Source organism: Podarcis raffonei, chromosome 18, assembly GCF_027172205.1.
Source record: "Podarcis raffonei isolate rPodRaf1 chromosome 18, rPodRaf1.pri, whole genome shotgun sequence".
Classification (NCBI taxonomy): Eukaryota; Metazoa; Chordata; class Lepidosauria; order Squamata; family Lacertidae; genus Podarcis; species Podarcis raffonei.
Genome location: NC_070619.1, coordinates 2,654,685 through 2,681,459, shown reverse-complemented (window position 1 = coordinate 2,681,459; position 26,775 = coordinate 2,654,685). Strand labels below are relative to the sequence as shown.

The 26,775-nt window shown below is 49.7% G+C and overlaps 1 protein-coding gene across 1 annotated transcript in view; it reads right to left on the bottom strand.

Annotated features, from left to right (window-relative positions):
* Positions 1-26,775, bottom strand: part of MYO1F (myosin IF) — a 58,824-nt gene that overhangs the window by 2,953 nt on the left and 29,096 nt on the right. Inside the window, exons 8-26 of the mRNA XM_053372596.1 lie at positions 26,407-26,541; positions 25,675-25,807; positions 23,796-23,992; positions 22,149-22,229; positions 20,901-20,987; positions 20,294-20,380; positions 19,210-19,377; positions 18,855-18,940; positions 17,145-17,226; positions 15,612-15,718; positions 13,339-13,437; positions 10,577-10,721; positions 8,890-9,004; positions 7,666-7,835; positions 7,166-7,311; positions 5,742-5,888; positions 3,219-3,367; positions 2,031-2,114; positions 1,135-1,348 (exon numbers count right to left, since the gene is read on the bottom strand). Of these exons, the coding sequence (XP_053228571.1) occupies positions 1,135-1,348; positions 2,031-2,114; positions 3,219-3,367; positions 5,742-5,888; positions 7,166-7,311; positions 7,666-7,835; positions 8,890-9,004; positions 10,577-10,721; positions 13,339-13,437; positions 15,612-15,718; positions 17,145-17,226; positions 18,855-18,940; positions 19,210-19,377; positions 20,294-20,380; positions 20,901-20,987; positions 22,149-22,229; positions 23,796-23,992; positions 25,675-25,807; positions 26,407-26,541 (2,432 nt within the window). The remainder of the gene's footprint in view (positions 1-1,134; positions 1,349-2,030; positions 2,115-3,218; positions 3,368-5,741; positions 5,889-7,165; positions 7,312-7,665; positions 7,836-8,889; positions 9,005-10,576; positions 10,722-13,338; positions 13,438-15,611; positions 15,719-17,144; positions 17,227-18,854; positions 18,941-19,209; positions 19,378-20,293; positions 20,381-20,900; positions 20,988-22,148; positions 22,230-23,795; positions 23,993-25,674; positions 25,808-26,406; positions 26,542-26,775) is intronic.

Below are 26,775 nucleotides of genomic sequence, written 5' to 3'. Positions count from 1 at the left end.
AAAAAAAACATTGGGGGAAAAAATAAAAGGACGAACAATAGACGAAAAGACAGATCCAGATAATCACACAAGCAAGATGAAAAGAAAAACATAATATAGAAATAATAATAATAATTTTATTGTTTATACCCCGCCTATCTGGGTATATACAAGTAATGATTTAAGGTGCAGAGGCAAGCAGCAGAGTGACCTCATTTTCTTTCTGTTTTTCTTTTTAAGGAAATAAGTAATTATACAAGCAGGGATTGATAAATAGACGGCTGAGGGGGAAGGGGAAAGGGAGGGGGAAATAAATTTTAAAATCTGGAATTAAAGATTAAATATAAGGAACGGAATGTGAATTGGAAATCAATGGCTGATATAAAGCAGTAATTAGAGGAAAGATGAAACACATGGACAACGAAGACTGGAAAGTCAATGGAAAAACTGCGTTAAATTTGATGTAATTTGGTACTAGTTTGTTAAAACTAATAAAAATTATTTGGTAAAATAAAAACAAAAATGTGGAGGGGCCAAGGGACCTCAGACCCTAGCAGTAGATTCCTATGGTTCCCAATAAGTTCAGTTTAATTTTCAAACCGACCCCATGATTCTAGTCTTTATGGTTTTGTTATCAAAATCTACCTTTTGCTTCTTGGTCGTAAGTAAAACCTCCAAGCGGTTTGCAAATAATAATAATAATAATAGGTACGCGGGTGGCGCTGTGGGTTAAACCACAGAGCCTAGGACTTGCCAATCAGAAGGTCAGCAGTTCGAATCCCCGGGACGGGGTGAGCTCCCGTTGCTCGGTCCCTGCTCCTGCCAACCTAGCAGTTCGAAAGCACATCAAAGTGCAAGTAGATAAATAGGTACCGCTCCGGCGGGAAGGTAAATGGCGTTTCCGTGCGCTGCTCTGGTTTGCCAGAAGCTTCTTAGTCATGCTGGCCACATGACCCGGAAGCTGTACGCTGGCTCCCTCGGCCAGTAAAGCGAGATGAGCGCTCTAGGAAACCCCAGAGTTGTCCGTGACTGGACCTAATGGTCAGGGGTCCCTTTACCTTTTAATAATAATATTGCCAGCAAAGGGGGAGGGAAACAGCTTTCCTCGCCAAGGGCACCCTGGGGCAGGTGATAGGTTTCAAAATCAACACATACCCTGCCATTCCCTGGTCTGGAACGTTGAGGAACTCCATGTTGTGGTCCGAGGGCGTCCTCGCCTTTGCCCGTCGCGTCATGCCCTGTCTGGGGAGTGCGCTGGCCGGGGGCACTTGTCCAGGCCTCTTGGGGGCGCTGTAGGTCTGTTCCTGGCACCTGGTGCTGCGTGCAAATTGTGGCGCTCCGTTCCTGCATGTGCCTTGAGGGGGCGCCCCTAAACGGGAGGCATAATACAAGCCTTAGCAAATAAACTGCAGAGTTTCGTGCTGGTTTTGCTCAGCTGCGTACAACCTGAGCCATTCGTTGCCTAGTCGCCTGGAGCAAACTGTCAGCTCACCACAGGCGAATTATATTGTGATGAATGCCCCAATTATTAGTAATGCCCCTGTTATTATTGTTATTAAAATTTGTGTACCTGCAGGTCTCAGGGCAGTTGCAGCATAAAATCACAATATAAAAGTACAAATTACATAATAAAAAGCAAGCCAATTTTTTTTACCCACCCTTCACTAACAGGCCCCAGGTGCGTCACAGCGATTTAAACTTCAGTATTAAAAACAGCTTAGAGAAAACAAGATGAGCGAATCTGAGCTTTCATCCAGGCCAATAAAAATTAGAGGGCAGGTTTCTAGACCTCAGGGAGGAAGAATGCAGGTTGATATTCCCAGCTAGTCTATGTAAGACAAGGTAACCCCGCAAAATGGGTTAGCAAAATGGTACTTTATCATCTACCCGTAGATCAGAAATGGGCAATTCTGTGGTTTTCTGGATGCTCCAGGACTCCACTTTGCAGAACCCCCTGGACCATTGAGCATGCTGGCTGCTGGGAGCTGGATTCCCATGTTGAATGTGCAGTTTTCTCCCTTCCTCCAAGAAGCACCATTGGCCAGGCTTACCTCTCGGGGCTGATGGGGCGGCTCGCGATGGCGTTGCCTGCTTGTGGCGGCCTCTGCTTTGAAGGGCCCCTTTCCGTGTTGGCTCTGAGGAAGAGAGGAAGAGATTTCACATACACCTTGGCCTGGAATTGGGATAAAATTCTGCAAAAGGGTCACATGGTCATGCGGACCGTACCCAGCTCTACCTCTCGTTTAAATCGGAACCAGTGAAGGAAGTGAAGGTCCTGTGTGAGCGGCTGGAGGATGGGTGTTGGTCAACGGATTGAGGTTGAATCCCGACAATACAGAAGGGCTGTTTTTGGGGGACAAGGGACGGGCAGGTGTGGGGGACTCCCTGGTCCTGAATGGGGTAATTGGGTGGGCAGCCTGGGAGTCATTCTGGACTCACAGCTGTCCATGGAGGCACAGGTCAATTCTGCCTCCAGGGCAGCTGTCTACCAGCTCCATCTGGTGTGCTGGATGAGACCTTCCCTGCCTGCTCCCTGTCTCGCCAGAGTGGTCCATGATCTGGTTATCTCCTGCTGGGGCTACTGCAATGCGTTCTCCATGGGGCTACCTTTGTAGGTGATTCAGAAAGTGAAACTAATCCAGAATGGGGCTGCCAGACTGGGGACTGGGAGAAGCTGATGGGACCATATAATACCAGTCCTGAAAGATCTACACTGCCTCCCAGTACGTTTCTGGGCACAATTCAGAGTGTTGGTGCTGACTTCTAAAGTCCTAAACAGCCTTGGCTATAAAGAGTGTCTCCACCCCCATCGTTCAGCCCGGACACCAAGGTCCAGTTCCGAGGGCCTTCTGGTGGTTCCCTCACTGCAAGAACTGAAGTTACGGGGAACGACAACCAACCCAGAACGCTGGTGACTGGGAGTGACCGCTGAGAACATATAAGACCTGCTCCCAGTACGTTTCTGAGCATCATTCAAAGTGTTGGTGCTGGACTTTGAAGCCCTAAACGGAATTGGCCCTGAAGGAGCGTCTCCAATCCCATCGTCCATCTCCAAGGGCCTTCTGGTGGTTCCCTCCCTGCGAGAAGTGAGGTTACAGGGAACCAGGCAGAGGGCCTTCTCGGTGGTGGCACCCGCCCTGTGAAACACAGATGCCAAGGAGATAAACAGCTATCTGACTTTTAGAAGACATCTGAAGGCAGCTCTGTATAAGGAAATCCCCCACTCAGCCCCTGCTTACTGGAGTTCTTGGGGAGGCCGCTCCCAATGGATATGGTCAGTGTCTTGCCGCTTGCTTTGAGGGCTGCCACGTCGCCCTGTCCACTCACGAACGACACCGTCCGGGTGCCCCCTCCTCCCCACCCTTCTTTCTTCACACGGAACTGTAGTCTGAGGGACGGAGAGAAGGAGAGGCCGGGGAAACGATTAGATCCACAAAAACCTTATTTGTTCATTGTTTCTCTCACATCCAAAGTGACTTGCAGTTTGAACCATTTAAGGACATCCAATAAAAATATTAAAAACAGCTAAACAGATAACTCAGGACATGCTGACCCCATCCCACTAAAAGAAGGCCGCAATTGCAGACCCTCCCAGTGACCCTGTTTTCCCGGGATAGTCCCGGATTTACAGAAGCCATTCCAGTTTCTGACTTGATCCTGGAATGTCCCACTTTTCCTTAAAGGTAAAGGGACCCCTGACCATTAGGTCCAGTCGTGGCCAACTCTGGGGTTGCAGCGCTCATCTCGCTTTATTGGCCGAGGGAGCCGGCGTACAGCTTCCGGGTCATGTGGCTAGCATGACTAAGCTGCTTCTGGCCAACCAGAGCAGCGCACGGAAACGCTGTGTATCTTCCCGCCGGAGTGGTACCTATTTATCTACTTGCACCTTGATGTGCTTTCGAAATGCTAGGTTGGCAGCAGCAGGGACCGAGCAACGGGAGCTCACCCCGTCGCAGGGATTCGAACCGCCGACCTTCTGATCGGCAAGCCCTAGGCTCTGTGGTTTAACCCACAGTGCCACCCGTGTCCCTCACAGCCCCTCATTATTCCTTAGGATCTCCCTATTTTCATCAAAGAAGTGTTGGAGGGTAAGGAGTTATGTGGCCCCCAAGCCAAGGAGATAAGTCACTAGACAACCTTTAGAAAAAAGGAACCCTCTCCCTTCTCATAGAATCATAGAGTTGGAAGGGACCCTGTGGGTCATCTAGCCCAACCCCAAATGTCTCTTGGCCTCACGGATGTGGTCCAAAGGGAAGCAGAGCAAGATGTTTGGCACCAGCTTAGCGGCACGAGGTGTGCAAGGCGTCATCCAACCATCTTAAGGACTCCGCTCTTGATTTGTGTTGGCCCCAGATTCCCTCTGCAGCATCTCCAAGCAGTGCTCGGGGAAACTCCCTGTCTGAGACTCCCCGCACTACAGGGGGTTGGGCTAGATGACCCTCAGGGTCCCTCCCAACTCTTCAATTCTCTGATTCTGAGAACTGGGAGAGCTGCTGCCAGCCAGTGCCAGTAACACACCATGGACTGATGCGGTGGTAAGGCAGGTTTGGTTCTTGGTTTATCTTCCTCTCTTTCTTATTAGATTTTCATAACTTTAACCCAGGGGTAGGCAAACTAAGGCCCAAGGACCAGATCCGGCCCAATCGCCTTCTAAATCCGGCCTGCGGACAGTCTGGAAATCAGCGTGTTTTTACATGAGTAGAATGTGTCCTTTTATTTAAAATGCATCTCTGGGTTATTTGTGGGGCATAGGAATTTGTTCATCCCCCCTCAAAAAAAGATATAGTCCGGTCCCCCACTGAGGGACAGTGGACTGGCCCACAGCTGAAAAAGGTTGCTGACCCTTGCTTTAACCAATTGAATTCGGACTTCAAATTTGTCACACATTTCTCTTATAGCAAAGCTACAGGGAACCAGGCAGAGGGCCTTCTCGGTGGTGGCGCCTGCCCTGTGGAACACCCTCCCACCAGATGTCAAAGAGATAAACAACTACCTGACATTTAGAAGACATCTGAAGGTTCAGGGAAGTTTTTAGTGTGTGAGGTTTTAATGTATTTTTAATCTTTGTTGGAAGCCGCCCAGAGTGGCTGGGCAAACCCAGCCAAATGGGCAGGTAACAAATAATAAATTATTATTATTATTATTATTATTATTATTATTATTATTATTATTATCATTAGACTTCCCATGTTCCTTCCCGTTTTTATAAATATTCCTTTAATATGCTGCATAATATCATAAAGGTAAAGGGACCCCTGACCATTCGGTCCAGTCGCAGACGACTCTGAAGTTGCGGTGCTCATCTCGCTTTATTGGCCGAGGGAGCCGGCGTTCAGCTTCCGGGTCATGTGGCCAGCATGACCAAGCCGCTTCTGGCGAACCAGAGCAGCGCACGGAAACGCCGTTTACCTTCCCGCCATAATGGTACCTATTTATCTACTTGCACTTTGACGTGCTTTCGAACTGCTAGGTTGGCAGGAGCAGGGACCGAGCAATGGGAGCTCACCCCGTCACGGGGTCGAACCGACGACCTTCTGATCGGCAAGTCCTAGGCTCTGTGGTTTAACCCACAGCGCCACCCGCATCCCGCATAATATCATAATTTTCACCTAATACATATCACGGAAAATGCTACTGCTGTTTTAGAGGGGTTCTGAGTTGGAACGGCAGGGCTGAGGAGGGGAACCGGGTCCATTTCCCTGCGACACTTTGGGAAAGGGGTGTTTTGTGTGCTTGTGTGTGTCGCTGGCCGTCCCGCTTACGTGTCGTTGAAGTTCAGGAGGAGTTTGCTGCGGGTCGCCTCTTCGTAGCGCTTGCAGAGCAGGCTGATGAGCTCCGTCTTGAAGATGGATTCCAAGAACGTGTCGGCCTCGGCTTCGTGGAGGATGAAGAAATCGTCTTGCCTCGTGCTGTGGTCGCCCCACCCCGGAGAAACAAAACAAAACAGGAAACAGCCAGAGAAAAAGAAGGCGTTAGTCCTCTTGGGAGAGGGAGGAAGCGGTGGGTTGAGAGGGAGAGTGGCGAGGAGTCCCTCTGACCCCGAGACGGCCTAGTGCGGAGCAGAGGACCATGCCATTTCAATTCTCTGAATCGGAGGGTTGTGGGTTCAAGCCCCACATTGGGCAAAAGATTACTGCGTTTCTGGGGGTTGTGCTAGATGACGCTTGGGCTCCCTCAGAGTTCTACAACTCAGCTTCCTATTTAAACCAGCCCTTTGTTCAAAACAATGAAGACTAGAATCTTGCTTCAGTTTTCACAGAAGAAGCTTAGAGGTGGCTTAGAGGGAAAGTAACTCATCATGCGAAAGGCTGGGCTGGATGAATCCCAAAGCTGGAATTAAGATTGCCGGAAGAAATATCAACAACCTCCGATATGCAGATGACACAACCTTGATGGCAGAAAGTGAGGAGGAATTAAAGAACCTTTTAATGAGGGTGAAAGAGGAGAGCGCAAAATATGGTCTGAAGCTCAGCATCAAAAACCCCCGAAGATCATGGCCACTGGTCCTATCACCTCCTGGCAAATAGAAGGGGAAGAAATGGAGGCAGTGAGAGATTTTACTTTCTTGGGCTCCATGATCACTGCAGATGGTGACAGCAGCCACGAAATTAAAAGACGCCTGCTTCTTGGGAGAAAGGCGATGTCAAACCTGGACAGCATCTTAAAAAGCAGACCTTGCCAACAAAGGTCCGTATAGTTCAAGCTATGGTTTTCCCAGTAGTGATGTATGGAAGTGAGAGCTGGACCATAAAGAAGGCTGATCGCTGAAGAATTGATGCTTTTGAATTCTGGTGCTGGAGGAGACTCTTGAGAGTCCCATGGACTGCAAGAAGATCAAACCTCTCCGTTCTGAAGGAAATCAGCCCTGAGTGCTCACTGGAAGGACAGATCCTGAAGCTGAGGCTCCAAGACTTTGGCCACCTCATGAGAAGAGAAGACTCCCTGGAAAAGACCCTGATGCTGGGAAAGATGGAGGGACCAAGGAGAAGGGGACGAAGGAGGACGAGATGGTGGGACAGTGTTCTCGAAGAGACCAACATGAGTTTGACCAAACTGTGGGAGGCAGTGGAAGACAGGAGGGCCTGGCGTGCTCTGGTCCAGGGGGTCACGAAGAGGCGGACACGACTAAACGACTAAACAATAATAAAAAGGGAAAGTGGCCCAAACAAAGAATGTGGCATCTCACCTGAGGGACACCCTGTTGACAGCCTGGACTTCCACTTTCTTCTTCAGGACCTCTCGGATCTGGCCTTTCTCAGGACCCTTTTTCACCTTCTCCCGGCCGATCATGTAGAGGTATTTGGGAGTCAGGATGAAGTCCCTCTTGATGGGCTGATGAGGAGGAGGAGAAGAAGTTGGTTGCCACGACCTCTCAAAGGGAGCGTGTCCCCCCTGCCCTTACTCACCTTCCCCCCAAACTCAAAAACCAATATGTACTGGGCAAAAATTTCAGCTACGAACAAGGAAGTCCTGAGATCGAATCTCATGTGAAACTGACTGAGTGGCTCTTAGGCATCCCATTCTCCCACGGTCTTCCCCATCTGTGAAATAGGGATTAAACGCTCCGATCTGCCTTGCACAGAACATTGGCAAGGTAAAACAGAGGTGATGTTTGTGAACATTTCAGTGCTAATGGAAGGGTAGGACTCTGGATAAAGGATTTGGAAGGGGAAATCTCCCCCTTACCTTAAAGCGCCTGTCGTATTTGGTGACGGAGTCAGCAAAATCGACACGCTCTCTCCTGGCCAAGAACTGGCGCAACTCAGGCTTGTCTTCCATGCCCAAATAGTCCCCCACGAAGTTCCGGTTGATGCTGTTGCGCCGCCTCTCTTTGAAGTTGTACAGGATGTGGGATGCTTTGGGGTTGGGAGAAAAAGAAGAGTCCGGTTTGAAAAGCGACCAGGCAGACCTGGCCTTGGTCAAAATGAAAAACGCAAGGAGCTAGTCCTTAAGACTGCATACCCTTGTGTGTTTTTCTGACCAGTTTTAAAACCATATGGACAAAATTTGAAATGCAAGGCGTTAGTCCTTAAGGCTGCATACTGTGCTTGTGCTTCTGGTCAGCTTTAAAAGCACACAGGCAAAATTGAAAAGCCAAGGTGCTAGTCCTTAAGACACTCTGCTCATGTTTCCGACCAGTTCTACAAACACCCAGGCAAAGTTAAAACCGCGAGGGGCTAGTCTCTTAAGCTTACATAATGTGCTCGTCTTTCTGACCAGATGATGATGATGATTAATGGCCTCAGCCCTGTATACCTGAAGGAGCGTCTCCACCCCCATCGTTCTGCCGGACACTGAGGTCCAGCGCCGAGGGCCTTCTGGTGGTTCCCTCCCTGCGAGAAGTGAGGTTACAGGGAGCCAGGCAGAGGGCCTTCTCGGTAGTGGCACCTGCCCTGTGGAACGCCCTCCCGCCAGATGTCAAGGGAAAAAGCAACAAACCTACTTTTAAAAGACATCTGAAGGCAGCCCTGTTTAGGGAAGTTTTTAATGTTTAATGCTGTATTGTGTTTTCAATATTCAGTTGGGAGCTGCCCAGATGGGCAGGGTATAATTTGTTGTTGTTGTTGTTGTTGTTGTTGTTGTTGTTGTTGTTGTTGTTTCCTCCCTTCCACCACTTGGATGAAATGTAATTAGATTGTAATGCCCCTGGGGCAGAGACCTCTTAAATGATGCTAAGCTGGAGGCACGTTGATAGCTCAACAATCACAACAACGGTTAAAATGGCTATAAACTGCTTTAAAGGCCTTCTTCAGGGTGGTGGAAAAGGGAGATAAATGACTTTCCCTCTCTCTCTCTCTCTCTCTCTCTCTCTCTCTCTCTCTCTCATCATCATCATCATCATCACCATCATCATCCTGCTTCTCTCTCCACCCTCCCTGAAACATTGGAGTGTTTGTGCACACCCCTTACCTTCTTCCCGCATCTGCTCGTATTTCCGGATGGCGATGTGGCGTCGCCAAGCTTTCTGGATTACCCGGGCGTATCCGTCAAACTTCCGTTCTCGCATCTCCTCTAGCAGAAAGAGCTGAGTGGCGATGAAGGTGGGAGGGAGAGAGAAACAGAACTAAAGGATTGTATCAGAAGGCGATCTATCCAAAACTAGTGGGTGGTGGGTGGGGAGGAAGCCATTTCCCCTTCCCTTTGAACTTCCCCCCTGCTCCACCCAAATCCTCTTTAAAGTGTACAAGAAGATGTCTTCCACTTAGCGGTGGCTGATGCCCAGATTTATTTCTGTTGATGTTTGCGAGTCTTGGGAATAGGCATGGCTCCCGGCTCCAGCAAAATATGCTAGGATGCTCTCAGGGACGAGTTGGACGCAGATACGTGGTGGGAGGAACCAGCCGAGGGACCCCCAAGGGATGGAGGCTCAGAGCCCGGGGAGAGGGGTGGGTGGGATGACAATGAGGGAGAAGACTTGGATGGGGAGGTGTCAAAAGTGGAAGAAGTAACAGGGCTTAGTGAGCAGGGAGAGTCTGTGGTAGAGAGCAGTCCAGAATTGGAGGCAGAAGGTGGAGCAGGAGAGGAGGGAGGCCAAGAGACAGAGATGGTGGAGTCTCCTGCTGCGAGAAGCTCCCCTCCCTGCTGGTCTCCTAGGACCAGGAGAGGCATGAAAAGGGCGGAGGAGAGGTTGGCTGCACACAGGCAGAGTCTCTGATTGCTCAAAAATAGCCCCAGAGAAGAGGGGATTTAGCTCCATCTGGTACGCAGGCTGAGACCCTCCCTGCCCGTAGACTGTCTCACCAGAGTGGTCCATGCTCTGGGTATCTCCCGCTTGGACTACTGCAATGCGCTCTGTGAGGGGCTACCTTTGAAGGTGATTCAGAGACTGAAACTAATCCAGAATGCGGCTGCCAGACTGGGGATTGGGAGCGGCTGAGGGGACCATATAACACCAGTCCTGAAAGATCTGCCCTGGCTCCCAGTACGTTTTTGGGCACAATTCAGAGTGTTGGTGCTAAGGTCCTAAACAGCATTGGCCCAGTATACCTGAAGGAGCGTCTCCACCCCCATCGTTCAGCCCAGACACTGAGGTCGAGCTCCAAGGGCCTTCTGGCGGTTCCCTCACTGCAAGAAGTGAGGCTACAGGGAACCAGGCAGAGGGCCTTCTCGGTGGTGGTGCCTGCCCTGTGGAACGCCCTCCCACCACATGTCAAGGAAATAAACAACTATCTGACTTTTAGAAGACATCTGAAGGCAGCCCTGTATTGGGAAGTTTTTAAAGTTGGATATCTTACTGTGTTTTAATTTATTGGAAGCTGCCCAGAGTGGCTGGGGAAACCCAGTCAGATGGGTGGCATATAAATAAAATAATAATAATAATAATAATAATAATAATAATAATAATAATAATAAGGTTGGGAAGCAGCTTCACTTGCCTGGGCTGCCTGTTCCTCCTCTTTTTCCAGACTCCAGCCCCCAGCCAGGATGGCCACAGAATGGAGCAGAGTGGGCACAGGGGCAGTGTAGCCTAGTGGGTTCAGGCGAAACGGGGGAACAGCAAAAAAGCAAGGCCCTCCGGTTCGTGCAACCTGGCTTACACAACAGCCAAACCCGAACCCAAGTCCCAGATCCTCCGACACCAGAGCGTTCTGCTTACCGACTCAGGGTTCTTGACGAAAACCTTGGAGCGGCCCATCTGGTACTGATCCGCGTCCATGTTGACGGACCGCAGCAAGTGCTGAACCCCCTGGCGCTCATCTCCCTGCCACCTGGGCCACGTCTCTGGGGTCAGGATGGCGTACCTGCCGGAGGGGGCAAACACACTTTGCTCAGGGCGCCGCAAAGGCACCTGGAGATATTGGGGGATCCCAGCAGGAACAGGAAAGTACGGGGGTGTCGTTGGCGGGGAGGGCTGGGAGGAACCTGGCTTTTAACATAAGGTTAGCAGATTTTTTTCAATGAATCCAGGGACTAAATAAATAAATACTACATGTTCAGGACGTTGATGCTGCAGTGATGGCGCTGGCAGAGGGGTGGCCACCGCCTTGACCTCAATCGCCACGTTTCCCCTTCCTCCGAGGCTTCTATCTCCTTTCTCCATGAGCCTGGGCAGCCCCTGAGTTGTTGGTTCTTTGGTGCTGGTGGTGGGGAAGCAGTGCATGGTGGGTCAGGCATGGAAGGCGGAGAAGGAGGGCCGAGAGCAGCGGTGGTGGCAAGGCTTGGGCAGTGCGATGCCTCCATTCCCATCAGAGCAGCCCCAATCCCATTCCTGCTTGGGTGCAAGCGGGAGGGGGCAGGGATCCCTCAGCTGGGAAGGGAGGCTTCCCGTTCCCTAACTGAAAGATCATAGAATCCTAGAATCCTAGAGTTGGAAGAGACCACAAGGGCCATCGAGTCCAACCCCCTGCCAAGCAGGAAACACCATCAGAGCACTCCTGACATATGGTTGTCAAGCCTCTGCTTAAAGACCTCCAAAGAAGGAGACTCCACCACACTCCTTGGCAGCAAATTCCACTGTCGAACAGCTCTTACTGTCAGGAAGTTCTTCCTAATGTTTAGGTGGAATCTTCTTTCCTGCAGTTTGGATCCATTGCTCCGTGTCCGCTTCTCTGGAGCAGCAGAAAACAGCCTTTCTCCCTCCTCTATGTGACATCCTTTTATATATTTGAACATGGCTATCATATCACCCCTTAACCTCCTCTTCTCCAGGCTAAACATGCCCAGCTCCCTTAGCTGTTCCTCATAAGGCATCGTTTCCAGGCCTTTGACCATTTTGGTTGCCCTCCTCTGGACACGTTCCAGTTTGTCAGTGTCCTTCTTGAACTGTGGCGCCCAGAACTGGACACAGTACTCCAGGTGAGGTCTGACCAGAGCAGAATACAGTGGCACTATTACTTCCCTTGATCTAGATGCTATACTCCTATTGATGCAGCCCAGAATTGCATCCCTGCCCACTCCTGCTTGCACGCAAGCAGGAGTTGGGAAGCTGCTCCAATAGGCAGCACGAAGCCTCCCTTCACAGCTGAGTTGCTGGGCTCAGGGAAGGTGGAGGCAGCCCGGAAGCTGCATTTTAGAGCCCCTGCACCACCATCATATGGGGGACTTCCGGGCAGCTCCTGAAGCCAGCCAGAGCCAACTGCCCTGGGCTGCTGAGACTGCCGCTGCTGCATTTCCCGGGGACATTAGATGAAATCCGGGGACATTCCGGGGATGCAATTTGTCCGGGGACTTATTCGCAAATCCGGGGACTCTCCCCGGGAAACGGGGACATCTGGTAACCCTATTTTAACACCAGCTAAACATCGCAATATACTGATATATCACCATGTCTGAAATAAGGGTGGAGCCAGGTAGAAACATTGGTTGGCTTCACGGTTTCCCCCCGCATCGTAAATTTTGCACAGCACACAAACACATGGTGATTCACAATATATGCCAAAAATTCTGAAACCAATACTGTCTTATAATATGGACTTGAAACCGGTTTTTGATGGTATATCGCTCAGCCCTAGTCTAGAGGGCTCTGAAACCTGCTGCCTTCTTCCCCCCCATAATATTCTGCTAAAACTGTGCTTTTGGGGAGCCCTACATATCACCTTGCTAGCCTGCCATCTTATTTTGCCCAGAGGTGTGTATATGTGCCTATATCACCATATGCAAATGATAAGCAGATTTGTGCGCTGGGCGTGTACCCTGAGGCTTTGCTAGGAGGAGTTTAAAACAAATTCAGGCTCTAACCTGGGGGGCGGGGCGGAGTGGGGGCTCTTTTCCAGCCTGGGAGAGTAGAACCAAAGACAAAGAGGGGGATTTTAACATGAGATGGGGGCTGTTATGTACTGAAGTTCTCCCCCTGGCCACCAGGGGTATTGCGTACAGTGGTACCTCGGGTTGCATGAAGGGATCCGTTCTGCAACATGAGCAGAACGCAACCCGCATCTGCGCAGGTCGCAATTCGCCACTTCTGCGCATGCGCATGATGTCATTTTGAGTGTCTGTGCATGCGCGAGCGGCAAAACCCGGAAGTAACCCGTTCCGTTACTTCTGGGTTGCCACAGGACGTATCCTGAAAGAGCGTAACCTGAACCGAACGTAACAAGAGGCATGACTGTATATAGTTTTCACTCAGGTCCATGTCAGTTAATTTAGGCAGGAGATCCTGGGTTGTTGTTGTTCCAATGTTGACAGCTGGCTGCCTATAAAAGCAGGCTGGCTGAGCTGTTCAGTTCAGTTCAGTTCCAGTTTCCTTATAAAGAACTACTTGGAGAAATCTCTGTGTCGTCTGCTATGTCCACCCACTACTTAATAGGGGCGCAGTGGGGGTCTTCAGAACCCACCTTCTGTTATAAAGGTGAAAAAACATGGAAGCCCAGCCCAGCAGCCCCTCCCCACTTCTGACCCCCAAGAAGTGTCTCTGCCTACCTCTGCAGGAATTTGTGGAAGAGCCTGCGATAGGCGAAGCCCGCTCTGCGGACTCGGATGTTCTCCTTCAGCCCCAGATACTCCACCTGGTGCTTCACCCTGAAAGAGAGGAAGAGCTGCCTTGGTTCTTTGTATTCAATGAATTGAAAAAGATGCGGGTGCCACCACCGAGAAGGCCCTCTGCCTGGTTCCCTGTAGCTTTGCTTCTCGCAGTGAGGGAACTGCCAGAAGGCCCTTGGCCCTGGACCTCTGTGTCCGGGCAGAACGATGGGAGGGAATGCATCTTTTAACATTTGGCACCCGCCCTTCATTCTGTCCTTAGGAGACGATGTGTCTTCTGAGAAGAGAAATTCTGGGTCAACCTAGAAGGAATTCCTCTACTAAGATGAGACGTCCCCTTCCAGCATTTTAAGAATCATAGCATTGTGGAAGGTCGTATTTTTGCCCAATGTGGAGCTTGAACCCTCAACCCAGAGATTGAGAGACTTTTGGGCTCCATCTCTCTTGCCTAGGAGAGTGGATATTCTGCAAAGAGTCGCTCTCCCTTCTTTGAAAACCGAACAAGCCTCAGACTTGATAATCTTACAGTCCAAATTTTAACTGTGGGCGAGGAGAAAGAGAGAGGAGATGAACCACAGAAGGAAAAACAGCCAGCGATTCACACTGAAATGAGCATAACATCAATGAATATTAAGCTTTGCTGTGAGGGGAGCAACTCCCCAATGAAGAAAAGTTGCAGCGTTTGGGGATTTTTAGAGTAAATGTGAATAAGAGGTGACATTACAGAAGTTTATAAAAGGATACATGACTTGGAGAAAGCTTTTCTCCCTTCCTCATCACGCTTAAGTTCATAATCGGCAAAATTACGTAAGAGGATCTAACGATGAGTGTTTTATGGAAGAATGGATGCATTTTTCAGACTGTTTGAAGGAAGATTATATTATAATGAACTTGTAGGCAGGATTTGAGCAATGAGCAATGGAAATAATTAGACTCTAATATTGTGGTTATGATTTAGTAGATAGAAGCAGAAGGGGGATAAACCAACTCCCTGGAAAATGGGGTGAAAAGTCGACAAAAATAAGAGAAAGGATGAAATTGTGTTTTGATTGCATATGTTATTGCATATGATTGCATATGAATGTTGGAAGATTTGGGACTGACGAAAGTAAGCATCTAGAGGGGAGGTCCGAAAAATATCTACATGGTGCCTAGGGAACAACTTGCACCTTAATATCAGCAAGACAAAGGAGATGGTGTTGGACTTTCGGAGGAAGAGAGGAGAACTAGCCCCGCTGTACATCGGGGAGGGCTGTGTGGAGAGAGTCTCTTCCTAGGAGTTTATCTCAGTGAAGACCTTACTTGGAAAATAAACACAACCCAGGTGGTTAAGAAAGCCCAACAGAGGCTCCATCTCCTCAGAGTATTGTGAAAGAAGGATGTCAATCAACATTTGATGATCTCCTTCTACCGGTCCACAATAGAAAGTGTCCTTTCATACTGCATCACGGTGTGGGACGCTGGTTTGACATCACCTGATAGGAAGTGCCTACAGAGGGTGGTGAATACAGCACACGATATTATGGGCTGTCCCGTGAATCCGCTGGATGAAATAGCGGAAGAACATTGCCTCAGGAGAGTGAGGAAAATTCTCGGGGATGATTCACACCCTGGCCGGCACTTTCTTGATCTCCTGCCCTCGTGCAGAAGATACAGAAGCATGATTAGTCGCACCAACAGGGTAAAGAACAGCTTCTATCCTGGGCTGTTAGGCTGCTGAAGGAAAAGATAACAACAGGGCAGGTGGCTTTTGGGTTTGGCGGGTGTGCGTCAGTAAACGAGGGGAATTAAGACTAAGAGAGCTGAGTGGGGGGTGCTGGTGTAATCTCACTGTATACAAGATGTACAAGTGACAATAAAGTATTTCAATTTCAATTCAATTCTCCATGCCGTGCAGAGTTAAACTGTGGAACTCATTGCCACAGGAGGCAGTAATAGCCACCAACTGAGATGGCTTTAAAAGAAGATTAGATTAATTCATGGAAAAGCACAGGGCTATTGGTGGCTCCTAGCAGCGATGCCTCTGAACACCAGTTGCTGGAAACCGCAGGAGGGGAGAGCTGTTCTTGTGTTCGAATTCTGCTTGGGGGTTTCCCACAGTTGGCCACTGTGAGAAGAGGATGCTGGACCGGATGGGCCATTGGCCTGATCCGGGCAGGACTCTCCTCATGTTCTCAGTTGTCAGATCTGGCTCTCTGTCCATCCTTTCTTACCTGCTCTCCTCCCAGTCTCTTGGTCTCTTGGTCTCGTTGGGTTTGATGCAGCGGATGTAGTGGGGCGTACACTTCATCAAGGTGTTCACCAGATCATTGGCCTGCCTCTTTTAAGGAAATAATAATTATAATAATAATTATATTATTTATACCCAGCCCGTCTGGCAGGGCTGCCCCAGCCACACATATAAAAACATAATGAAACATCAAACATTCACCATAACAATTTGATCCAATACAAATAAAGTCACAATAACTTTAAAATAAACAGGTAAAGTTAAAGGTAAAGGGACCCCGACCGTTAAGTCCAGGCCGACTCTGGGGTTGCGGCACTCATCTCGCTTTATTGGCCGAGGGAGCCGGCGTACAGCTTCTGGGTCATGTGGCCAGCAGGACTAAGCCGCTTCTGGCGAACCACAGCAATGCACGGAAACGCTGTTTACTTTCCTGCCAGAGCGGTACCTATTTATCTACTTGCACTTTGGCATGCTTTCAAACTGCTAGGTGGGCAGGAGCAGGGACCGAGCAATGGGAGCTTACCCCGTCACGGGGATTAGAACCGCCAACCTTCTGATCAGCAAGCCCTTGGCTCTGTGGTTTAGACCACAGCGCCACCCACGTCCCTTAAAATAAACAACTTATATCAAATAAAGCTATATTCAATAATCAATTAGAATGCAATAATAAACAATAAAATTAAATCAACAGATTATAATTAAACAGTTTACACTTATCAATTACAAGAAAGAATAGCTAAACTATAATAAGTAAAAATAATGGTAAGTCACAATGCACTCTTCCCAGCTGCTTTTGCTGTTCTCAAAGTCTGGGAAAGGCTCCCAGGGCTTGATCAGGATTTCCCAAACTTGGGCCGCTAGCTGTTGTTGGACTACAATTCCCATCATCCCTGACCACTGGTCCTGCTAGCTAGGGATGATGGGACTTGTAGTCCAACAACAGCTGGAGACCCAAGTCTGGAAAATCCTGGTCTGGACGGTGGAGCAAGGCAGGTGGGAAATGCCATTGCCTGATGGACAGCAGAAGACACAAGTTTTTTGGTGTTATCCAGCCCAGGGTGCAATGAGCCGGAAGTCAATCGTAGGAAGCAAATGGAGTTAACTCTTTATTAGGAAAAGCAGGATCTGCACAGCAGCCCCAGGCCTAATGAGCACAACAACTCTTCTTCACTGGGTCTTGAAGGTCCCTGCCTCCCCACAACCATCTAAGACCCCTTCTGTCCAGGACTTTCCCCAAGCAATCGGAGACTATGCCTGCATGCAGCCAACCAACCTCTCCTCCGCCCTTTTCACGCCTCTCCTGGTTCTGGGAGACCAGAGGGAGGGGAGTTGGTTGCAGCAGGGGTGGGAGAAATCTGTGACTCTTCACCAGACGGACTTCCTCTCTGCCTCTTGGTCTCCCTCCTCTCCTGCTTCTGCCTCCGATTCTGGACTTCATAATACATGGATAGTTTTATCCCACTCAAATGCTTCCGACCTTCAGCTATGAAACGGATCAGGCCAAACAAAGACTCACCTTAATTTTGGATCCCGCTGTGGTGGGTCTCCCTTTCTTATCCGAGTCGAGTTTTTCTGGGAAGAGTCCCCGGATGAACCCACTGGGAGGTGAAAGGTTGGGGGGCCTGGTTATGTCAAGGCAATAAACCCCACCCCACGTTCCCTGAAAGAGCAGTGCCATGCACTTTCCCAAGCACTGGAGCATGAAGGTCTAAAAACTTCATGCTCCAGTTTTAAGCTGGGTGAGAGTGTGAGAGTGCACACACAGCCCCAAAGCCAATGAACCCTTGACTGCTTTTTCTCTGCCCTTTCAGTGACCAAACAGAGGGATCCGGCGATAATACTAATAATAGTTGTTGTTGTTGTTAATAATTGTTGTTGTTGTTATTATTATTCGTACCCTGACTGGGCTACCCCAGCCACTCTGGGTGGCTTCCAACATATATGAAAACATAATAAAACATTAAACCTTAAAAAACTTCCCTATGCAGGGCTGGTTTCAGATGTCTTCTCTAAAGGTTGAATAGATGGGCAGGCGAGCCTCCTTTTCCAGGTAGGGTCTACCAGTCCCCTGTTGTCATCACGACTCAGGACAGCTGGTTAATTCTGAAATATTTTTGTCCACCCCACTTCCCCTCCGCCCTGCTTGCCCCTGACTCTGGGAATAGCCAGTGTGGTGTAGTGGTTAGAGCAGTGGTTCGCAAAGTGGGTGGTACTGCCCCAGGTGGTTGTGGTGGGATTTACTATTCTAAATAATAATAATAATAATAATAATAATAATAATAATAATAATTTATTATTTATACCCTGCCCATCTGGCTGAGTTTCCCCAGCCACCCTGGGCAGCTTCCAAAGGAACACTAAAATACAATAACCTATTAAACATTAAAAGCTTCCCTAAACAGGGCTGCCTTCAGATGTCTTCTAAAAGTCTGGTAGTTGTTGTTCTCTTTGACATCTGGTGGGAGGGCGTTCCACAGGGCGGGTGCCACCACCGAGAAGGCCCTCTGCCCGGTTCCCTGTAACTTGGCTTCTTGCAGTGAAGGAACTGCCAGAAGGCCCTCGGCGCTGGACCTCAGTGTCCGGGCTGAACAATGGGGGTGGAGACGCTCCTTCAGGTATACTGGACCGAGGCCGTTTAGGGCTTTAAAGGTCAGCACCAACACTTTGAATTGTGCCTGGAAACGTACTGGGAGCCAATGTAGGTCTTTCAAGACCGGTGTTATGCGGTCTCAGCGGCCGTTCCCAGTCCCCAGTCTAGCTGCCGCATTCTGGATTAGTTGTAGTTTCCGAGTCACCTTCAAAGGTAGCCCCACATAGAGCGCATTGCAGTAGTCCAAGAGGGAGATAACTAGAGCATGCACTACTCTGGCGAGACAGTCTGCGGGCAATTAGGGTCTCATCCTGCGTACCAGATGGAGCTGATAAACAGCTGCCCTGGACTCACTCACATCTGAGGATGCCTCTTCTGAACAGATAATCTCTGTGTAGCTCAGGACTGAGTGCCTCTTCTAAACAGATGTGTTTCCCCATCTCTTGCATACTGCAGGGACTAAATCTTATTCTGTCAAGGATAGGGGAACCAGCAGCCCCTCCAGAAGCCACTGAATTTCACCTCCCAGGAGCGTTGCTGGTTTCCTATCCTGGATCTAGCAAATTCCCAGAGCCTGTTTCTAACTGCCAGATGTTTTGGGGGAAACTCACGACCGCAAGGATCCCGGCAACTCACAATTCGCTGCTCTGCATCAACTCGATCAAGTCGGTGAAGAGCACGTCCCGGTTGCGTTCGCAGAAGCCGCTCACGTCGTAGGAGACCTGGAAACGAGCGCCATGGAATCTTAGGACGGCGGAGTTGGAAGAGGGGTCCCCCAAGGGTCATCCAGTCTAACCCCTGCAATGCAGGAGTCACAAACAGAGAATCCCCAGCAGCTGCCACATGTGCAGAAATGAAATGAAGGGAGGAAGGATCCACAAGTTTTATTTAAAAATGGGCTTTAAAAGTAAAATAATACGAGGATAGCAAATTAGCTAATTGGGAACCACCGATGTAGATAAGAATAGCCCCCCTCCCGAGCTCCAGAGACCTTTCCAGCATAATGGTGGATGATGAATCCCATGTTGGACCCATTGAAATGTTCGTGGTTCCCCACAGCTGACTGCAGCTTCTGAAGGAGTGTCTGGTCAGCTCCGTCGCCCTTGGCGTACACAGTGGCGCAGACGTCGTCCAAGACGCTCATGATGCCAGGAGGATTCTGGGAGTTGGAAGAAAAGAGTGGAGGGGGGCTAATTACGTCCTGCTTCAGCCTTGCTGGCATTCAGCCACAGGCCTTGTTCCACCCAACCTCCTTGTGTTTTGCCTGTTCTCTCTGTTAGAATTCCTGCTCCCTGATTTCAGTCATGGGATTGTTGTCTATCACATGACGGTGTATGTTTTGACTCCACCGTGTGGGAAGTGACGGAGACAGGATGTTTGTGTTACTGTGTTCCGTGAAGTGGGACTATTGTCCTTTGTTCTTTTTCTCTTTGCTGTCTGATGCTAGAGAGAGAGGAAGCCATGTTCGCAGTGCTCCATGTGTGTTTATATGTAAATAAAGTAGATTAGCCAAAATGCTGAGTTGCTGAGGTATGTCAAGCAAGGTGCGCAAACTCTGTGGATCCCTAAGTGTGCCGGTGTCGGTTGGCATCTGTCGCTGTGATGTTTGGGCTGAAGAAAGCTTATGAAGCTCCCGAACGATCAACCAGGAGGGAGAGAACGTGACAGTCGGGCATGTGTCTCTGCCAGGGTCCTACTCGAGTGTAGGCTGAGCTCCTGACACTCTATGCACACATTCTGGGTCGCACCCAACTAAATTCTACTCGGAGTAGGTGTGTTAAAATGAATGGAATTAAGGTACGCATGCCCTTAAGTCTGAACAGGCTTCCTCTGAGTACAGCTGTGTACAAACCACCCATTGCAAGCCCATGACTGCTAAAGAACCACGGGAAATGTCGTTGGTTCAGGGTGCTGGGAATCATAGCTCTCTGAGGGGTGAACTACAGTTCCCAGGATTATTTTTTCAGAGGAAGCCATGTGATTTAAATGTACAGGGTATAGCAGTCTATGCTCAACTATTCCTTTACAGTTTTTTTATGTAAAAGGGGACTTTTTTGGGGGGGGGGCTCTCTTACCAGCTTGTTTTCGATGAGGTCACACACCACTTTGTTGTTGAAATATTCGATTGGGGTCCATTTGATCCCTTCCTGCACATACTCTTCCTAAGGCAAAGAGAACGAGCTGGAAATGCAAGGTTTTTTATTTTCAAAGAAACCATAACATATCAAGAATTGAGGAGTTAACTCTTGATGTCACCCTGATTGATGTGTGGGGAGGCCGTCTGTCAAGTGACTGAGATGGGCACACTTGCTGATTTTGCTGTTAGAAAACCCCCTCTTTTCACCTTGAAAGGGGGTGGGGGAGGAAACCCTTTCCAAACTCCAGATTTTTTTCTTGCTATATAATGCAGTTGTAAGGCTGTCATCACTCTGCAGTTGGTGGCTGCAGTAGCTCCAGCATTACAGCAGAATATTGGGTAGGCAAGCCAGCAGGGAATGTTTATTCATTTCATTTAGACTCTGCATTTCATTATTAAAATACGTTCAAGGTGGGCATGCATAGATATCAGCAACAAACCCATTAAAGGAGTTTAAATGTTTAATGACTCATCTACTGCAGGGGGCCATATAAAGTGGTCTGGAGCGTTGCATTCACCCTCCTGAGCTCTGGCGTAGACCTCACCTGCTCTGCTTTCAGCGTCAGCTCAATGAAGATCTGCTGCAGCTTTTCATTCACAAAGTTGATGCAGAATTGCTCAAAGCCGTTTCTCTGATGGGAGGAGAGAGATTAAAAGGCATTACCTCTCTCGCCCTGACCTAGCCACTGTGATCCACGCGACGGTCACCTCCAGACTGGATTACTGTAACTCGCTCTACGTGGGGCTGCCCTTGAAGATGACCCAGAAACTCCAGCGGGTGCAGAAGGCTGCGGCGAAACTCCTTACGGGGTCTTCGCTGCGAGATCACATTCACCCGGTGCTATACCAGCTGCACTGGCTTCCGGTGGAGTACAGGATCAGATTTAAGGTGCTGGTTTTAACCTTTAAAGCCCTTCACGGCCTAGGACCCTCGTACCTACGGGACCGCCTCTCCTGGTATGTCCCACGGAGGACCTTACGGTCTTCAAACAAAAACATCTTGGAGGTTCCGGGCCACAGAGAGGTTAGGCTGGCCTCAACCAGAGCCAGGGCTTTTTCGGCTGTGGCCCCGATCTGGTGGAACGCTCTGTCCCAAGAGACTAGGTCCCTGCGGGACTTGACATCTTTCCGCAGGGCCTGCAAGACAGAGCTGTTCCACCAGGCCTTTGGTCAGGGCACAGCCTGACTTCCTCCTTTGGCAATCTCCACAGAACTTTAGCTTAATGGTTGCCATCAATTTGATTTTAATTATTTTTTATAATGAAATGATTTTAGAATGTTGTATTATTTTATTGTTGTTGGCCTCCCTGAGCCCGGCTTCAGCTGGGGAGGGCAGGATATAAATAAAATCTATTATTATTATTATTATTATTATTATTATTATTATTATTATTATCATCATCATCATCACAGGGAACAGAGACATGCCCAGTTCAGGTCGCAAACTGTGGCGATCGGTGTATTGTGGTTTCTGGAGACGGCAAGAGAATTAAACCCCCACATCTATCTTCTAAACCTGGGGTGGTTTTTCAAAGTGAGATCCGTGTTCCCCTTGGGCGAAGTTTCCGGGGGCCACATGGCAGCGGTGGGCGGGGCCAGAGGTCAAAGTGGGCGGGGCAGTGCATGCAAATGTCACTCCTGCACCCCCCCACAGGGACACCCCTCTTGACCCTTCACCCCAGCAAGCGAGAGGCATTATCAGAGTTCAAGGACCTATTTTCAGCCAGGTGAAAAGGCTCAAGGAGGTGTGGAGCAGGGCCTTGAGAGGGGCCACTCTGAACAAAGACACCTACCTGGAATATTTCAAACCCATAAATGTCCAGGACGCCAACGCTGTACTCTTCGTGCGGCTTCTGAATGGCTCTGTTGATGGACTTGAGGCAAAGCAGAGAGGATTGGTCACCATCAAAACATGGCGGAAGGATGACAAGAAGGTTGCACAAATGCAGAGCGGACAACCAAGGAACTGGCAGCAAAGCAGGCTGTCATCTTGCCCAACCCACTAATCCTAAAGGCAAAGGGTTGCTTCCAGCTAAGTTCCACTCAGAGTAAACCCATTGGACTTAATGTGCCCAAGTAAACCCTTTCCGTGGATTTCAAGGAGTCTCATGTAGGACCAATGGTGGATCCTGCCCAATAGTCCCCCCCCACCCCTCTATTTCAAAGAACCATAGAGCTGGAAGTGCCGAACAGGCGGCTCTCGTCTTTCCACGTTCGGTTTTTAAAGGATCATAGAGCTGGAAGGAAGAAATGGGCCACCATCTTGTTCCAACACTCTCAGGCTATTCCTCCCTTCCATGTTTGGTGTTCAAAGAACGACAGAGTTGGAAGCAAGAAACAGGCTGCTCTCCAAACAAGTCTCATCCTTCCATTAATGATTTTGAAAGAGCCACAGAACTGGAAGTGATGAATGGCCCACTCTCACCCTTCCATATTTGATTATGGCGGCTAATGGATTGAGGTTGAATCCTGACAAGACAGAAGTACTGTTTTTGGGGGACAGGGGTGGGCTGGTGTGGGGGACTCCCTGGTCCTGAATGGGGTAACTGTGCCCCTGAAGGACCAGGTGCGCAGCCTGGGAGTCATTTTGGACTCACAGCTGTCCATGGAGGTGCAGGTCAATTCTGTGTCCAGGGCAGCTGTTTACCAGCTCCACCTGGTATGCAGGCTGAGACCCTCCCTGCCCGCAGACTGTCTTGCCAGAGTGGTGCATCCTCTGGTTATCTCCCGCTTGGACTACTGCAATGCGCTCTATGTGGGGCTACCTTTGAAGGTGACTCGGAAACTACAACTAATCCAGAATGTGGTAGCTAGACTGAGGACTGGGAACGGCCGCTGAGACCACATAACACCGGTCTTGAAAGACCTACATTGGCTCCCAGTACGTTTACAAACACAATTCAAAGTGTTGGTACTGATCTTTAAAGCCCTAAACAGCCTTGGCCCAGTAGAACCCCCTCGTTCTGCCCGGACACTGAGGTCCAGCGCCGAGTGCCTTCTGGTGTTTCCCTCACTGTGAGAAGCAAAGCTACAGGGAACCAGGCATAGGGCCTTCTCGGTGGTGGCACCCGCCCTGTGGAACGCCCTCCCACCAGATGTCAAAGAGAAAAACAACTACCTGACATTTAGAAGACATCTGAAGGCAGCCCTGTTCAGGGAAGTTTTTAATGTGTGACATTTTAATGTATTTTTAATCTTTGTTGGAAGTCGCCCAGAGTGGCTGGGGAAACCCTGCCAGATGGGCGGGGTACAAATAAGTTGTTGTTGTTGTTATTATTATTATTATTGAAAGAACCATCGAGTTGGAAGCTATGAAGGGGCTGCCATCTTGTCCCAACACTTTTGGGATCCAAAAAACCACAGAGTTGGAAGCGATAGACAAGACTCCCTGTTGCCCCAGTGGCCCCAGCCTCCCCTAACAGGATGAGGCCAGTCCTCACCTCCACAAGGAAGTCAAAGACTCGGGAGTACAGCCCTTTGGCCAGGGCGTCGCGGGTGTAGGAAGCTTGCTCAACGTTGAGGGTCACGTTGATGGACTCCTTCTGGTTCCCCCACTTGCTGTCCATTTTCCGGCTGGTCAGCTTGTCGTTCAGCCGGTTCTTGTCGATCCCCAGGAGGTAGGCAGGAAAGGCCAGCACTGGGGTTGGGAGGGAGAGGCAGTTGAGCATCTCTAGAGGGGCCTGTGGAACTCACGGCCACTGCATAACCCTGAACTTCAGGGCTAGGGAATGATCTTCACAACAACCTTGTAGGGTAGTTCAGTTCGCACTCCCTTGCTGGGCCACAAAGATTGCCTGACGAACTTGGGGTCGGTTGCCGTCTTCCCTCAGCCTAACCCATGGGTAGGCAAACTAAGGGCTGCGGGCCAGATCAGGGCCAATTGCCTTCTGGATCCGGCCCGCAGATGGTCCAGGAATCGCTACATGGATCGCTAGCGCATGCGTTCTTTCCCTCTTGGAAATATACTCAGAGTCGCAAAGTGATTTCTTGCTCTTTACTCAGCTCATAGTGGTGAGGAGGAATGAATGAAAGTCCCCTCAAAGTATCTGCTTTATATACATTATTTACACAATGGGCTGCACATGATTGGCTAATTCCGGAATTCTACTGTAAGCCAATCAGGTTGTGGATTCACTTCTATCTGGAGCATGATTGGGTAGTTCCTGCCAACCAATCATACTGCTGCATTGTTCTAGGACCAATCAGACTGCTGCAGTTTGGATCCTATTCAACTCAGTACATAACACTCTCCCTCTCTCTCCCTCCCATGGCGGAGCTGGTGGGGCCTCCTCCCTCCCTCCCTCCTCCTGGCTTCTCCCTGCCCTGCCTAGAGGAGGAAGGGGGCTGCGCTTTGTTGGTGCCAGCAGCAGCAGCAGCAGCGCTCCAGCGGCGCCATTTTAAGCAGCCCCTCTTCAGAGCCCTTTCGCACGCCACTCATCATCTCGCCACTGCTGCTGCCAGCCCCTGCCATTCGCAAGACACAGGTAAGCAGCCACCAGGGCTCGTGGGACACTCCCAGATTTACAGAAGCCGCCCGGTTCCTGATTGTTACTGTAATTAAAATTCCAGTTATGTCTTAAGAATGCCTCATATCTATGATTAAAGGGGGGAGGAAATGAAGGTTTTATGGTCTTTTTTGGGGGGGGGGTCATACTGATGTATATTTTGCTCTAGGACATGGGTAGGCAAACTAAGACCCGGGGGCCGGATCTGGCCCAATCGCCTTCTCGATCCGGCCCGCAGACGGTCCGGGAATCAGTGTGTTTTTACATGAGTAGAATGTGTCCTTTTATTTAAAATGCATCTCTGGGTTATTTGTGGGGCATAGGAATTCGTTCATTTTTTTCCTCCAAAATATAGTCCGGCCCCCCACAAGGTCTGACGGACTGTGGATCGGCCCCCTGCTGAAAAAGTTTGCTGACCCCTGCTCTCCTAATCTTCTTCTATCCATGGTAATCATTAATCAATTTTAAAACATTTATGTCCGATACCTCTTGAAGGACACTTTGCATGAGAAAAACACATTCTCCCAGGCTAGGGCAAGTTTCTTACACACAACACACACACACACACACACTCCCTATTCTCCATCTGTGAAGCAGGGCTGGTGAGGGGCGTGGCTTAGATAAAAGGGGCGTGGCGTTGGAGTCCCGAAAGGCCATGTTTTCTCCCCCCCCCCCGGGCCTGAGGTTCCCCAGGCCTTTTGCACCGCTTCATTTGGAGCAGTATTTCATGGGGTCGTAGAATTGTAGCATTGGAGGGGACCCCAAGGGCCATCTAGTCCAGCCCCGCTGCAATGCAGGTTGGCAAGCGACTCACAATCTGGGCTCTCCACCTGGGCGTAGTTGCCCTGCTCCTGGAATCCAATGTTGCCAAGGTGAAGGATGCCGGCTGTGATCTGTAGGATGAGCTGTTTGTCTTGGCCAGAGATCCCGATGACGTCCATGGCGTTCTGGGGTGGTGTGGGGGGAAGCCCAGGAAAGAGAGAGAGAGAGAGAGGAAGTCCATGTTTGGACTGCGAATAACAGCCAGTGGTTAAAAAGGTAAAGGGACCCCTGACCGTTAGGTCCAGTCGTGGCCGACTCTGGGGTTGCGGCGCTCATCTCACTTTACTGGCTGAGGAAGCTGGCGTGCAGCTTCTGGGTCATGTGGCCAGCATGACTAAGCCGCTTCTGGCGAACCAGAGCAGCGCACGGAAATGCCATTTATTTTCCCGCCGGAGAAAATAAACTTTTATCTACTTGCACTTTGACGTGCTTTCGAACTGGTAGGTTGGCAGGAGCAGGGACCGAGCAACAGGAGCTCACCCCGTCGCGGGGATTCGAACTGCCGACCTTCTGATCAGCAAGTTCTAGGCTCTGTGGTTTAACACACAGCGCCACCCGCATCCCCAACAGCCAGTGGTTGCTGGTGCCCACTGGAGCTGATAGAGAGGCAGGGAGAGCATATAAGGGTGTTACAGATTTGGGAACAGGGGACGCCTAAACTGTGGAATTAATAAATGGCAGGATTTTGATGATTCGAGATGCGAAAGGAACAATATGACCACACCATTGTCTCGTGGAATTCGCTCCGGTCGTCTGTTCCATCCACTTTGTACGTTTCTGACTGGGACAGGTAGTAGTAATAATCTGGGCTCATGATCCCCAAATTGTGCTTCTGGTCTTGGGAAGCCCCCTCAATGAGCTGAAAAACAAGACATGTGGGGGAGAAAAAATATGCAACACAAACACAGATGGCAGGACTACCAAAGATTTCTGCGGTGAGAGAATGTATGGAAGAGGCAATATTCTTTGTGCATGGACTAGCAACAGTGATGGTATAATGCTCAAGGTTTGGAAGTTGCACTTTTAACAGATCTTGGGCATGGGAAAGTGCTTGACCAGCCTACTTCTGGCCGGGCAGTCAGTGCACAGTGGT